This window comes from Camelina sativa, chromosome 5 (assembly GCF_000633955.1).
Source record: "Camelina sativa cultivar DH55 chromosome 5, Cs, whole genome shotgun sequence".
Taxonomy (NCBI): Eukaryota; Viridiplantae; Streptophyta; class Magnoliopsida; order Brassicales; family Brassicaceae; genus Camelina; species Camelina sativa.
Genome location: NC_025689.1, coordinates 10,276,679 through 10,291,476, shown reverse-complemented (window position 1 = coordinate 10,291,476; position 14,798 = coordinate 10,276,679). Strand labels below are relative to the sequence as shown.

Genomic DNA, 14,798 nt, shown 5'->3' with positions numbered 1-14,798 from the left:
TTGTTGATTGTTGTTTGATGGTTAGAGATGACTCTATTGCTTGTGTGTATAGCCCAGTAGATGGGAGGATTGCCTTACTGAGTGTTTATAAAATACTCATGCATTGCAATGTGTGTTTGTGGTGCAGGTAAAGGCAAAGTGTGATCGTGGAATCAGGGCAATGAAGAGGAGGATGTTCTAGGAACTCGGTTTGATGTTGTCTGGCATTGCTAGGTTGCTAGAGTTGAGTCATTAGAACATTGCTAGGTTGCTGGTTCTATGTTTTCTGCTATTTATATTTATTGGATTATTATTGGTATTGTTATTCCGCTGTTGATTGTGATTGTGGTTAGGTGGCTAGTAGGTATGGGACCACTAGTTGTAGTTTATTTATTATGTTATATTTATTATTTTTTTAAAAAAAGGTCGGTCCTTTCATTTTGGTATCAGAGCCCTTACGGTTTTAGGTTTGGGTTCACTAGGCTTTGTGCTATATATGTTTGGGATTTGCATGCATTGATTGATTATGTGAGTTAGTCAATTGTGTGTGGCATGGAGTCCTAGAACATCTTCTTCGAGCCTTCAATGAGATTCCACGGTGAGTTATTGTTATGTTTTTTTTTTTGTGGTATTGATTTGTTTTATGCTTGTTAGCCTCTGTTCTTGGAAGATCAGTGGTTAAGGTGTTTGAGTTGTTGGTCGTGGATGGGGACGTGGTTGTGGTCATTGTCGAGCGTGTCCCGATGCCAGCGAGTGTGTGGTCCAGAGTTCGACGAGGAAGTACGTCAGAGGGTCACAAGCGTATCAGGAGGGACCAGAGGGGGTTAGTCGATGAGCGTGCCGGGGGTGCTGGGAACCCAGGTGTGGGATTGCAGCAGGTGGAGCTCAGGGTCGAGAGGATCGCTTGGCGGATCTGTTGACGTGCTGTTGGAGCGGTTACCGAGAAGGGTACCAGTGTAGGCTCCAGTTGTGCCGCATGTGCGGGGGTGCAGCCGAGGGCTGCGGATGTTAAGGACTTTCCATCTTATGTTAAGAGGATGAGCAGTTGTAGATGACGGTATGAGATTACTCTCAAGGGGTATTGGGCCTAGAGAGGCGGATAGGTGGACATATGCAGTTGGAGCAGATATTTCTCTGTTTGAAGGTTAATCCAGTTGGATATTAGTTGTTGAGTGGGCAGGTGTAACATTGCAATGTTATACTCGGACCACAGGATGTACTTTGTGTCGAGAGATGTTTATAGTCATTAAGGATTGTTGCTCCTGAGGGGATGGTGATTCCCCTGAATACCGATAGCTCGAGGGGCTGAGGGCTCCGAGAGTAGCTAAGGGGATGTTGTTCTCCTGAGGGGATTGGTAGTTCCCCTGATACCGAGATCTTGAGGATTGTGGTCCAAGAGTGAGACGGTGTAACTCGAAGACGCTGGTCTGAGAGTGAGATCGGTATGGCTCGAAGGTTGCGACCTAAGAGTGGAGGAGTTGGGAGCAAGCAATGTAAACATGAGTATAAACATAACGATGGAATGTAGACCTCGAGAGTGATGGTGGTTTAATCTTGGATTTTAGGATTATGTTGGCCGGTGGGCTAGGGTTTTATGACGGGTGTGGTCATGAATGTGTGGATGATGTGCCAGGATTGGGTGGCATGTTTGCCAGGTACATAAGATTCAAGAGAAGCCTTCATGGCAGGATAAACTAATCGTTGCGACGATGTTGGATGAAGTTCATTGGAGATGGACAGGGTTGTTAGATTCGAGGTTTTGGTAAGTTTGTTAAAGGGAATAAGTAAAGTGGTTTGAGTTAGCGGCCTGCAAAGCATTTGATGCGGTGAATCAGAATATGCGAACGTATGGTACTTGTTTGTTTTATTACGCTTGTATTGATGATTTGCTGGGGAGAATTGCCAAGAGGAAAGCTATTTCTCGAATAAGTTATCTTGTGGAAGTTTCCCTAAGTGGCAAGTTACTAGAGGTTCTTAGACGAACAAGAGGGTTGATATTCAGGTGGCGGCTAGTTGATGTCGGCAAACTTGAGTATTATCGGAATTTGAACCGGGTTACTGTGAAGAATAAGTACCCTCTTCCTAGGATTGATGAGTTGTTGGATCAGTTGAGGGGTGCTACTTGGTTCTCTAAGGTAGACCTGGCGTCGGGATATCATCAGATACCGATAGATGAGGCAGATGTGAGGAAGACTGCTTTCAGGACGAGGTATGGGCATTATGAGTTTGTGGTGATGCCTTTCGGGTTGACTAACGCGCCAGCAGCGTTTATGAGATTGATGAACAGCGTGTTTCAAGAGTTTCTGGACGTGTCTGTCATCATTTTTCATCGACGATATCCTGGTTTATTCTAAGAGTCCTGAGGAGCATACAGTTCATTTGAGGGCAGTTCTGCAGAAGCTGCGGGAGCAGGAGTTGTTTGCCAAGTTGAGCAAGTGTAGTTTTTGGCAGCGTGAGATGGGTTTTCTGGGTCACATTGTTTCTGCAAAGGGGGTTTCTGTAGATCCAGAGAAGATTCAGGCTATCAGGGTTTGGCCTAGACCGCTGAATGCCACCGAGATCAGGATTTTTCTTGGTTTGGCAGGTTATTACAAGAGGTTTGTGCAGGGTTTTGCAAGTAGAGCACGCCCTATGACTAAGCTGACAAGGAAGGATGTGCCTTTTGTGTGGTCACATGAGTGTGAGGAAGGCTTTGAAAGCCTTAAGGAGATGTTGACTACTAGGCCAGTGTTGGCTTTGCCTGAGCAGGGAGAACCCTATATGGTTTATACAGATGCATCTAGAGTTGGTTTGGGGTGTGTTCTGATGCAGCATGGGAAGGTGATTGCCTATGCTTCGCGACAGTTGCGGAAGCATGAAGTCAACTATCCTACTTATGATTTGGAGATGGGTGTTGTAGTTTTTGCCCTGAAGATTTGGAGATCTTATCTTTATGGAGCAAAGGTACATGGGTTTACTGATCATAAGAGTCTGAAGTATATATTCACTCAGCCTGAGTTGAATTTGAGGCAGAGGCGGTGGATGGAACTTGTGGCAGACTATGATTTGGAGATAGCCTATCATCCTGGTAAGGCTAACTCGGTTGCAGATGCTCTGAGTCGGAAGAGGGTAGCTTCGGCTCAGGAGCAGGAGATGGAGTCTCTGGTAGGAGAGATCGGTGCGTTGAGTTTGTGTGCTGTGTCTCAGGAACCATTTGGTTTGGAGGCGGTTGATAGAGCAGATCTACTGAGCAGGGTGCGGTTGGCTCAGGAGAAGGATTTGGGGCTGGTGAATGCTTCAAAGGATGTAGATTCAGAGTATCAGGTCTCAGATAATGGTACTATCTTGGTGCACGGTCGGGTTTGTGTGTCCAAGGATGAGGAGTTGAGGCAGGAGATTCTGAGAAAGGCTCATGCGAGCAAGTTTTCTATTCATCCAAGAGCGACTAAGATGTACCGTGACCTCAAGATGTACTATCTCTGGGTCGGGATGAAGAAGGATGTGGCTGGTTGGGTTTCGAGGTGTGATGTGTGTTAGCTAGTGAAAGCTGAGCATCAGGTTCCTGGCGGTTTACTAAAGAGTTTACCCATTCCTGAGTGGAAGTGGGATATGATCACCATGGATTTTGTGGTAGGATTGCCAGTGTCACGAACCTTTGATGCTATTTGGGTCATTGTGGACCGGTTGACTAAGTCAGCACATTTTCTGGCCATTAAGAAGACTGATGGAGCAGCGGTCTTGGCTAATAAGTATGTGAGAGAGATAGTCAGATTGCATGGGGTGCCAGCGAGCATTGTGTCTGATAGGGATTCTAAGTTCACTTCGGTGTTCTGGAAGGCATTCCAGGCAGAGATGGGCACTAAGGTGCATATGAGTACCGCTTATCATCCTCAGACTGATGGACAGTCAGAGAGGACGATCCAGACGCTGGAAGATTTGCTGAGGATATGTGTGTTGGATTGGGGTGGCCATTGGGCAGATCACCTGAACCTGGTAGAGTTTGCTTACAACAACAGTTACCAGGCGAGTATTAAGATGGCTCCTTATGAGGCTTTGTATGGGAGGCCATGTCGTACACCGTTATGCTGGACTCAGGTGGGGCAGAGGAGCATGTTTGGTGCTAGTTTTGTTCAGGAGACCTCACAGAAGATTCGGGTTCTCAAGCTGAACATGAAGGAGGCCTAGAATAGGCAGAGGAGTTATGCTGATAAGAGGAAAAGAGATCTTGAGGTTCAGGTGGGAGAAAGAGTGTACCTCAAGATGGCCAAGTTGCGGGGTCTGAACAGGTCATTGACAGAGACTAAGTTGAGTCCAAGGTTTATGGGTCCGTTCAGAGTGATTGAGCGGGTGGGACCGATAGCATATAGGCTGGAGTTGCCTGAGGTTATGCGTGCGTTCCACAAGGTGTTCCACATTTCTATGTTGCGGAAGTGTCTCCGTGAGGGAGAGCGGGTGTTGGCTAAGATTCCTGAGGATCTTCAGCCTAACATGACATTGGAGGCGAGACCAGTAAGGGTTCTCGAGAGGAGGATCAAGGAACTTCGGAAGAAGAAGATTCCTTCGTTGAGAGTCCTGTGGGACTGTGATGGTGTTGAGGAGCAGACTTGGGAGCCTGAGGCGAAGATGAAGGCAAGGTTTAAGAAGTGGTATGAGAAGCAAGCTGCAACTTGAACTTGTCTAGCTAGGTCCCAGTTGTAATCCGTGGCTGGAGCGGGAATGGAGTATTCTAGCCCATCTCTCTTGTTTACTCGGTCTCTTGGGGTGGTTGGTTGTGCGACTCAGTAACAAGATGAGGTGGTGCTCGGGGTACAAAGTTTCCGTGAGGCGGGGTTTTTTTAGGAAAGTTTCCTGAAATAGAAGTTTCCAAAAATGGAAAGTGCTAAATATGGAAAGTTTTTCGGGAGTTAGAATTTGTCCATTTTAGCGGTGGAGAGCCTTGGAAGGGCTTGTGTGGCCTTAGTGGCGGACTTTCGAGTCAGTGTGCCATGTGTGGCGGTCTTTTTAGACATTGTATGGCCTTTGTGGCGGGCTGTTTAGCCATTGTGTGGCCTTTGTGGCGGGCTGTTTAGGACTATGAGTAAAGGAAAGTCCAAAAAGTCGAGAGCAAATGACGCCTGGAGCGTGAGTCTATCGCCTAGAGGTGACCTTCTGTAGATCGGTCGGAGGAGTGCGGGCCGTGGAGACGGTTGCACCGGAGTCCTTAGCTGATGGTTGCTCGAGATTCGAGGACGAATCTAGATTGGTGGGGGAGAATTGTAACATCCGCGAACTGGAATCCCGGTTTGGGATGTGCATCGATCGATGCAGGTGGAGCATCGGTCAATGCTGACTCAATTTCGTGCGTTTTGACTTAAGTTAAACGCTGCGTTTTGGGCAAAAGGGAAAAGAAACCCTTAAGTCGTTCCTTTTTGTCTCATTGGATGACTTTGGCCGTTTTTGAGAGAAAAGAGAAGAGAGGAACTGTTCTTGAGCATTCAAGCTGTTCCTGTAGAGATCTGTAGCTGGGATCGTTGTAGGAGTTTCCTAGGAGCATGTTCTTGGTTGTTTGAGGTTCAGATTCTTCTGTGGCAAAGGTAAGTGCATGACCATGGCTTATCTAAGCTAACTCTTTAATCTGCTTGTTGTGTGATGTTAGACTTGTTAGATCATTGCTATGGACGTTAGGAAGCTTTCTTGTGGCTTTGGATCGAGTTTTGTGATTGTAGGAACAAAGATCCGGCGAGAAGCTTCGGGGAAAACACGATGCTTGGCATTGCATCGATCGATGCATATCTTGTGTCGGTCGATGCAAGTGCGAGGACGGCGCGTAAAACTCTAGGGTTTTCGTGTTATGTCGAGCATGCGTCGGTCGATGCAGATTGGGTGTCGGTCGATGCAAGTGTAACTTGCATCGGTCGATGCAGCTTCTGTGTCGGTCGATGCATCCCCATGTGGCGTCGGTCGATGCATGTTGGTGTCGGTCGATGCAGAGTCCTGGTTTGTCGATTGTTGTTTGTTGATTGTTGTTTGATGGTTAGAGATGACTCTATTGCTTGTGTGTATAGCCCAGTAGATGGGAGGATTGCCTTACTGAGTGTTTATAAAATACTCATGCATTGCAATGTGTGTTTGTGGTGCAGGTAAAGGCAAAGTGTGATCGTGGAATCAGGGCAATGAAGAGGAGGATGTTCTTGGAACTCGGTTTGATGTTGTCAGGCATTGCTAGGTTGCTAGAGTTGAGTCATTAGAACATTGCTAGGTTGCTGGTTCTATGTTTTCTGCTATTTATATTTATTAGATTATTATTGGTATTGTTATTCCGTTGTTGATTGTGATTGTGGTTAGGTGGCTAGTGGATATGGGACCACTAGTTGTAGTTTATTTATTATATTATATTTATTATTTATTATTTTTTTAAAAAAGGTCCGTACAGAATACCAATAACTAGTGGTCCACTAGTGACTTATTTCGACCTGCACTATAAAAGGAAAAAGGGTTTGTTTCGATACGACAGAAGATTAAGACAAAACAAAGAGGTTACTCAACTGGTCCGGAACCAGTGGAAACCGGAAGAACCAGAGGAAATCGAAATAAAGATCAATCGCTGCAGGAAAGCCATCATTCTATGGTCAAAGAAGCACCATCAGAATAGTCAGCAGCGAATTGTGACGGCTCAGGAAAAGCTAGAAGAACTCATGGCCAGTCAAGAATCAAGTCCAATGCACTTAGCTCTAATCAACGATGAACTTGAACAAGCGTATAAGGCAGAAGAAGAATTCTGGAAGCAATGCAGCAGACAATTGTGGCTTACACTTGGAGATAAAAACACGGGTTACTTCCATGCCATTACAAAAGGCCGCAAGACTGTGAATAAGTTTTCGGTTTTAGAGGACGATGATGGACATGCTAGATATGAGGAAAATCAAATTTTAGATACCATCACGGAATACTACCAAAACCTCTTCAAATCTAAGGGAACCGGAAACACTGCAACTGTTGAGGAAGCCATAACCCATCGAATCTCAGAGGAAACAAATGCAGATCTAATCACCATACCTTTGCCTGAGGAAATCAAATCAGCCTGTTTCTCTATCCAACCGGACAAAGCACCAGGCCCAGATGGTTTCTCAGCCAGCTTCTTTCAAACAAACTGGAGCACAGTAGGCCCTCAGATCATCTCAGAAGTTCAAAGCTTCTTTATCTCGGGTACCCTGCCAAACAACATCAATAACACTTATGTTAGACTGATACCAAAGATAAAGAGCCCTAAGAGGATGGCAGACTACAGACCAATAGCCCTATGCACAGTCTATTATAAGATCATATCTAAAATCCTTACCAAAAAACTACAACCCATCCTGCATACACTGGTTGCAGAGAATCAATCCGCCTTTGTTCCCCAACGAGTGATCTCTGACAATGTTCTCATTACGCATGAAGTCCTTCATTACCTTCACTCCTCGTCTGCAAAACAAATATGCTGCATGGCTGTGAAAACAGACATGAGTAAGGCTTATGATAGAATCGAATGGCAATTTATCAATGCAGTCCTTGAAAGGATGGGTTTTCATGCGACTTGGATTAACTGGATCCTATAATGTGTCACAACTATAAGGTACTCATACCTTGTGAATGGATCTGCTCAAGAATTGGTAACCCCTCAGAGAGGAATACGACAGGGAGATCCACTCTCCCCGTATAAATTCATTTCTCTGTAGTGAAGTGTTGACGGGCCTCTGCCAAAAAGCGCAAAGAGAGAAAAAACTCACAGGTATAAAGGTGGGGAAGCAGAGCCCAAGAATCAACCACCTACTTTTTGCTGATGACACTATGTTCTTCTACAAGACTGATGACCTTAACTGCCATACGCTGATGCAAATCCTGCAACAATACGAAGCAGCCTCAGGACAGAAGATCAATGCAGACAAGTCAGCCATAACCTTCTCTGCAAAAACCCCAATGGAGACAAAAGAGAGAATTAAAACCAAACTTGGCATACAAAAGGAGGGTGGTTTAGGCAAATATCTGGGTTTACCTGAGCTCTTTGGCGAAAAGAAGCAAGATCTATTCACTAGTATAGTGGATAGAATTCGACAACGAGCTTGTAGTTGGTCAACCCGCTATCTCTCGGCAGCTGGGAATATTACTTTACTAAAATCTGTCCTAGCAGCCATGCCAACATACTCCATGTCGTGTTTCAAACTCCCCAACTCCCTGTACAGGCGTATACAATCGGTGTTAACATGCTTCTGGTGGGACGAAAAAATGGAGAAGAAGAAAATGTGCTGGGTAGCTTGGAAAAAACTTACAAGAGCAAAAGGAGAAGGGGGACTCGGATTTAGAGATCTACAGAGCTTTAATTATGCCCTTATAGCTAAGATCAGCTGGCGAATCCTCACAAACCCTGAATGTCTCTTAGCAAAACTGCTCCTAGGAAAATACTGTCATTCCAATCCATTTCTAGATAGTGTGGCTCCCTCCTCCTCCTCCCATGGCTGGAGGGGTGTAATAATCTGGAAAGATCTCCTGAAATCACAATTAGGGAAGATTATTGGTAATGGAAAGGATACACTGATCTAGAACGAGCCATGGATCTCCCTTACCTCCCCAATAACCCCAATGGGACCACCTCCGCAAGATACTGCAAACCTCACTATTGCATGCTTGATATCTCCCATCACCATGGACTGGGATAGAGAAAAACTCCAGGAAATCCTCCCAGGATATGCTGATCAAATCCTGGAGATCAAACCGAGTACACTAGGGGCAAAAGATACCTACGCTTGGCTCCCAACGACCTCTGGTATCTACTCTGCTAAATCTGGTTACTATGAGAGTATTGTCCACAAACCAGATAGTGGATCCCTGCATGATTTAACTAGCGGATTTAGTTGGAACGTCCACATTTGGAGATCCCATTGCTCACCAAAATTAAAATTATTCATGTGGAAATTGATGAGGGATGCCTTACCGGTGGGAGAGAACATGAGGAGACGACGAATAAACGCCGAGGCCAACTGTCCTTTTTGTGGCAACCTCAAATCCACCCTCCACCTCTTCTTTTCATGCGACTTTGCAAAAGAAGTCCAGAGACTTGCTCCCCTGAAGGAACCTTTGAACCCGCACCAATTCACAACTGTTAGAGAGGGCATTGAATATCTCCACAACGCCACGGTATTGCCACCTTCCAGGGTCGGACAAGGCCCTCTCCATCCTTGGATTCTTTGGAAGATCTGGAAGGAGCGGAACAATAAACTATTCTCCAAGCGACATGACCCACCGAGGGATACCATATCCGCTGCAATTTCCCTAGGACGATAATGGCAGAATGCCCAAATTCTTACCTCGAAACCAAAGCAAGTCTGTACAAAAGAGAACAACTCCACAGCCAGATCGGATTGTATGAATCTCCACACCGATGCGGCTTGGGAAACGAGATCCCAAAAAGTGGGTTTAGGATGGCTCTTCTCCAACCATAACTCGGGAATTAAAGTACCGGAATCCACTGCAGTGTCTCATGTAGGATCACCTTTGTTGGCGGAGGGACTTGCTATGATACATGCTTTGCGACATGCTTTGGCTCTAAGTTTCACAAAACTCTCTGTAGCTTCAGACTCATCTCAATTGATCGAAGCCATTAACTTCGGAACTTGACAGAATGAGCTCCACGGGATTCAACATGATATCCTGACTATCTGTTCTTATTTTCTTGAAATTCGATTTCGATTTGTACCGAGAGGGGAAAACAAAGAGGCAGATGCCTTATCAAAGGCTGCTTTCCAAAATTCCCTTAGTGTAAGGACCTAAGTTTAATTAATGAAAGTATTTGGTTTGCCAAAAAAAAAATAACTATGAAAAACTAAATCAACTAATTCATGACTTTGAAATCCTATTTTATTGCTTTTGCATAGTACCATTATCACCATCATCTATTCTTTCATGCGATTATTGAATCCAAGATTTACTTCATACTTAAGCTATACTTAATCTAATATTCATTAGATTCTCAGATTCCAGGGTCAAAAGTAAGTGAATTAGAATTCAACCTTTTTAGTTATAAACCCTAAACCCTAGATAATGGTTCTTGCATACCTGATAATGGGTCCACATAATATAAATGTGATGCTACGATTTACTTAATAGGATTCTAATAATAGATGATTTACATGACCTTTCTAATATAATCTCTCTTTTTCTTTCTCCTGTTTACTCTTTCATTGGACAATGATAACAAAATCAATTTCTTTATTGTCAGGTTGATTTAGTAAGACCAAAAGATGCATATGCAAGCAATATGAAGCAAGGCAAGAGATGCATATGCAAGCACATGCCATTATATACAAATAAGAGGTTAGTATTATTAAGCCTCTTAACTTCTCATTACAAACTAATCAACACAGATTTGACTTAATACTAAAAATCCGTGACAAAAGCTATTTAATCAAAAACGCTTAGACACTTGAGCAGTTTTTGCAAATGATAATTCCTACATGTTTTGGGGACAGTTTCAGCATTCATTGTTTTGGAATGCTATTAAATCTATGAAGAGCACCATCAACCTGTTTTAGAAAAAAATTTAGAAAACAAACATGATTAGTGCACCTTCAGTTAGACTTAATATATTATATAGCAAATGATTTACAATGGGCAGTAAGAAATGCTTAACCAAACCTTGTCAACCTTACAATTATCATGTCCATTGTAGATGGTATCCTTTTTCAACATAGAGAATTGATTGAAAAATCCTTCCAACTATGATCATGATAGCATCTACCATTGACTCTGATCTTCGATGCTGTTTTCAAGGGCTTAATATCAGACACATGAGTGATACCATCATTGGCGGCCATCTATACTATCAAGGTGACTTTCTGAGTTGTTATATTAGGTTTGATGTGTTTCTTTGTTATGATGTCTTGTTTGGTTTTTATAGTAGTAATGAAGGTGGTTTGTTGCGATGGTAGAAAAATCATACATAATCCTCTTATGTGTTAAGATAAATTAGTCGATTATTCTATGTAATCAATTAAAGATTTTCAGTTACTATTTTCCTAATATTTTGTTTGCTATGAAAATAATTTCGGTTTGATAAGTTAATGAACAATTCTTGGGTTCACTCCTAAGGTGAACCCCTTTGTTCACTTCTCTTTATTTTAACCAATGAAAATATGACATGTCATAATACATTTAAGAACTTATTCATTCAACACCTTATTAAATAATGAAACAAAATCTGTATATATTATCATAAAATTAAAAACTCAAACCGTTTTTTCATAAACCCAAACCGATATATAGTTTCATTCTAATTGTAAAATCTGAACTCTAACAATCTCATTTGTAAACTCAAACCGATATATAATTTTGTTTTAATTGTAAAATCTAAACCTTAACCACTTCATTTGTAAACCCAAACCAACATATATATATTTTTTTAATTATAAAATCTAAACCCTAACCACTTTATTTGTAAACCCAAACTGACATATAATTTTGTTTTAATTATAAAATCTAAACTCTAACAACTTTATTTGTAAACCCAAACCGATATATAATTTTGTTTAAATTATAAAATCTAAACCCTAATCACTTTATTTGTAAATCTAAACCGACATATAATTTCATTCTAATTGTAAAATCTAAACCCTAACCACCTCATTTGTAAACCCAAACCGACACATATTTTTGTTCTAATAGTAAAATATAAACCAACCCAATATTTAACTTTCCTTAATTAAAAGTATACAGAATTTGTTTCCTTAATTTGTTTTGCCTTTTAATTTAGTTTTGATTTATTTTTAAAATAAAATAATATATAAAAGATTTTGATTGGTTAAAAAATGAAGAAGTGAACAAATGGATTCACCTTAGGAGTGAACCTAAGTATTTTTCTAGAATGAAACTATATATCGGTTTGGGTTTATGAAAAAACGGTTTGAGTTTTTAATTTTTATGATAATATATACAGATTTTGTTTCCTTATTTAATAAGGTGTTGAATGAATAAGTTCTTAAATGTATTATGACATGTCATATTTTCATTGGTTAAAATAAAGAGAAGTGAACAAAGGGATTCGCCTTAGGAGAGAACCCAAGAATTGTTCATATAAGATTACCTCTTTGTTCTCAATTGTTTTTTTCTTTGTTCTTTCTCTTTTTATTTCGTAGGGGTATTTCATGTCATACATGGTTAATTGTCTTTTTTATGCCTAAATGTGCCTCCCAATTAATAGTATAGATATAGTACACAAATAATAATAAGCTTTATTTATTTCTTTTGCATAAAGAAGATTTCTGCAGTTGACCAAAAAAAAATGAGAAGATTTCTGCAATTATAATAGGATTTATTCTACAATTTTTAAGCTTATTTCAGTTCAGTGATTTCAGTAAAATCAAATACTTATATATCAAACTATATTATAGAAATACCAAAATTTGTTGCTCATATCATATTATTCAACATATATTTTAAATCACATTTTCAAGAAAATAAATTAGATCTCGTAATTAGTTTGTTTCGTTTAGTTTTTTCTTTTTGTTTGGTATGAAAATGTCAGTTAGTTTCACTCACACTCTATGGTTAATCCAGTTTGATTCATAAACCTAGCTGAAAAATAATATAAATATATATTTAGACGGTCCGGTATTGTATAAATTAAATTTGTATTATATATACAAACATACTTAATTATATTCTTGTAGAATCCGAAGCAAACATTAATTGTTAATGAAGTTCTCTATATTAAACCAACTTCAACACCTCCAACTTCTTAATATCAAAACTCAAACATCAAAGTCTCTCTCTACAACAACAACAAAAATCTCACCATCTCAATAGAAACCAAATAAACAACAATCAAGAGTCTAAATGGGGAGATATCAAGAAGGAAGCAGTACTCCAGTTCCATTACAACTCTGCGTCTTCGTCTTGATCCTATTCATGTTCGTAACGATCTCATGGTACGCGAGTTACGAACCAGTCATAGAAGGTTTTACGGATCAGTTCAAGCTTGCTCTCATGGCATCTCCTCTGCTTTTGCTCTTGGCCGTCCATTTTCTATCCGACGATGGAGGTGTAAGAGGGAAGATGACGTCGTTGATACCTCTGAGTGAAAGAGAGTCTTTGTATAGAGCCGGAGAAACGCCATGGGGAGCGGCCTTCATGTTTGTCTTTCTCTTCTTCATGGTTTCTCATCAATCTCAGTTTCAAGAACGTTGGTTTCCTCTTCGATGAAAAAAACGACAACGTTTTTGGTTGGTCTAGCTAGTAGTAGTATTCGTGACTTCCGCTTTGGGTCTAGTATAATATGCATTCGATGTTTGTTAATTGATTTTTTTCCTTCAGTTTAATAATTCCACACTAGGTACTACACTACAAGAAAACATGCCATTTGCGACTACTGTTTGTGACTGATTGTTTAGTCACAAATATTTGCGACGGTTTTGCGACTATTTTAATACCGATTAACGACTATTCAAAATACGGAAGTAAAACCGTCGCAAATTTACGACGAAACAATACAGTCACAAAAACGTCTCACCTTTGGGACCGAATACATACTCTTTTGTAACTGATGTTATTTCGTTGCAAAACAAGATGCATTTTGTGACTACTTTGCAACTGCAATTTTGGTACGTGAGTGCCGTCGCAAATAAGTCGCAAAATAGAGACTTATTTGCAACGACTTTTTGGAGTATCATTTAGTAGCAAAGTCGTCACTGCATGTCGGCAAAAAACATTGAGAATGGGGAAGATATTGTACTCAACTTTTGCGAGTACATTGAAAACGGTCGCAAAAGAGTCGCACCATGTCGGCAAAAAACGTGCTTAAAGTGTGTTAGGTGAACTGAAATTTTGTGACTCTTTCTATAATAGTCGCAAAACAGTGGCAAAATTTCTCTTATATATATGCCACCACTTCTTCTTTCATTTACATCGACTCTAAAGAGAAAAAAACGGGAGAAAGAAACCAAAAAAAAAACGTGAGAAATAAAAAAAAAATCGAGAGGAAGAAAAAAAAAAGAGAGAAAAAAATAATAATAATAATATGGAACAATCCTTCAAGAGCATGGATGTACAATCGGATCGATCCGTTCACTAATCATATCTCATCGGATTATTCGGCGGGTGTGGAAGAGTTCATCGATTTTGCCTGTAGCCATGCACAAAATAGCAGAGGTAGGTTTTACTGCCCTTGTGTAGTATGTCACAATTCGAAGTCTTTGAAAGCTGCCTCTGTTTCGAATCATTTGCTAAGTAGGGGGTTTATGCCTAACTATTATGTATGGTATGAACATGGTGAAGATTATGATGTTGTTGGGGAGGGAACTAGTAGTCATTATGCTAATAATACAGATTATGCTAGTGCTAGTGCACCAATAGGATTTGATGGGGAGAATATATATGTTGGGATGGTGAATGATGCATTTTATGGTTCTATACCATATAACGAGTATCATGAACATGAAAGTGGAAATGATCATGTTCATGAACAACCCACCCAAGAAGCAAAACGGTTTTATGATATGCTAGCTGCTGCAAACACGCCACTGTATGATGGATGTCGGGAAGGGCAGTCGCAGTTATCGTTGGCAGCTCGGTTCATGAACAATAAGGTCGACTACAATTTGTCTGAAAATTGTATGGATTCATGGACAGGACTGTTTACGGAGTATTTACTAGAGGGTAATCAGGCAAGCGGTTCATACTATGAGACGGAGACTTTGATGCGAAAGCTAGGATTACCGTGTCGTACATATGATGTATGTATAGATAACTGTATGCTCTTTTGGAAAGATGATGAGAAGTTGGAGCATTGCAAGTTCTGCGGCAAACCAAGGTATAAGGCTAGTGAAGGAAGA

General features: G+C 41.0%; 1 protein-coding gene across 1 annotated transcript; it reads left to right on the top strand.

Annotated features, from left to right (window-relative positions):
- Positions 12,805–13,170, top strand: LOC104786418. Its single transcript, XM_010511832.1, has one exon. The coding sequence runs from the start codon at positions 12,805–12,807 to the stop codon at positions 13,168–13,170; it is 366 nt and encodes a 121-aa protein (XP_010510134.1).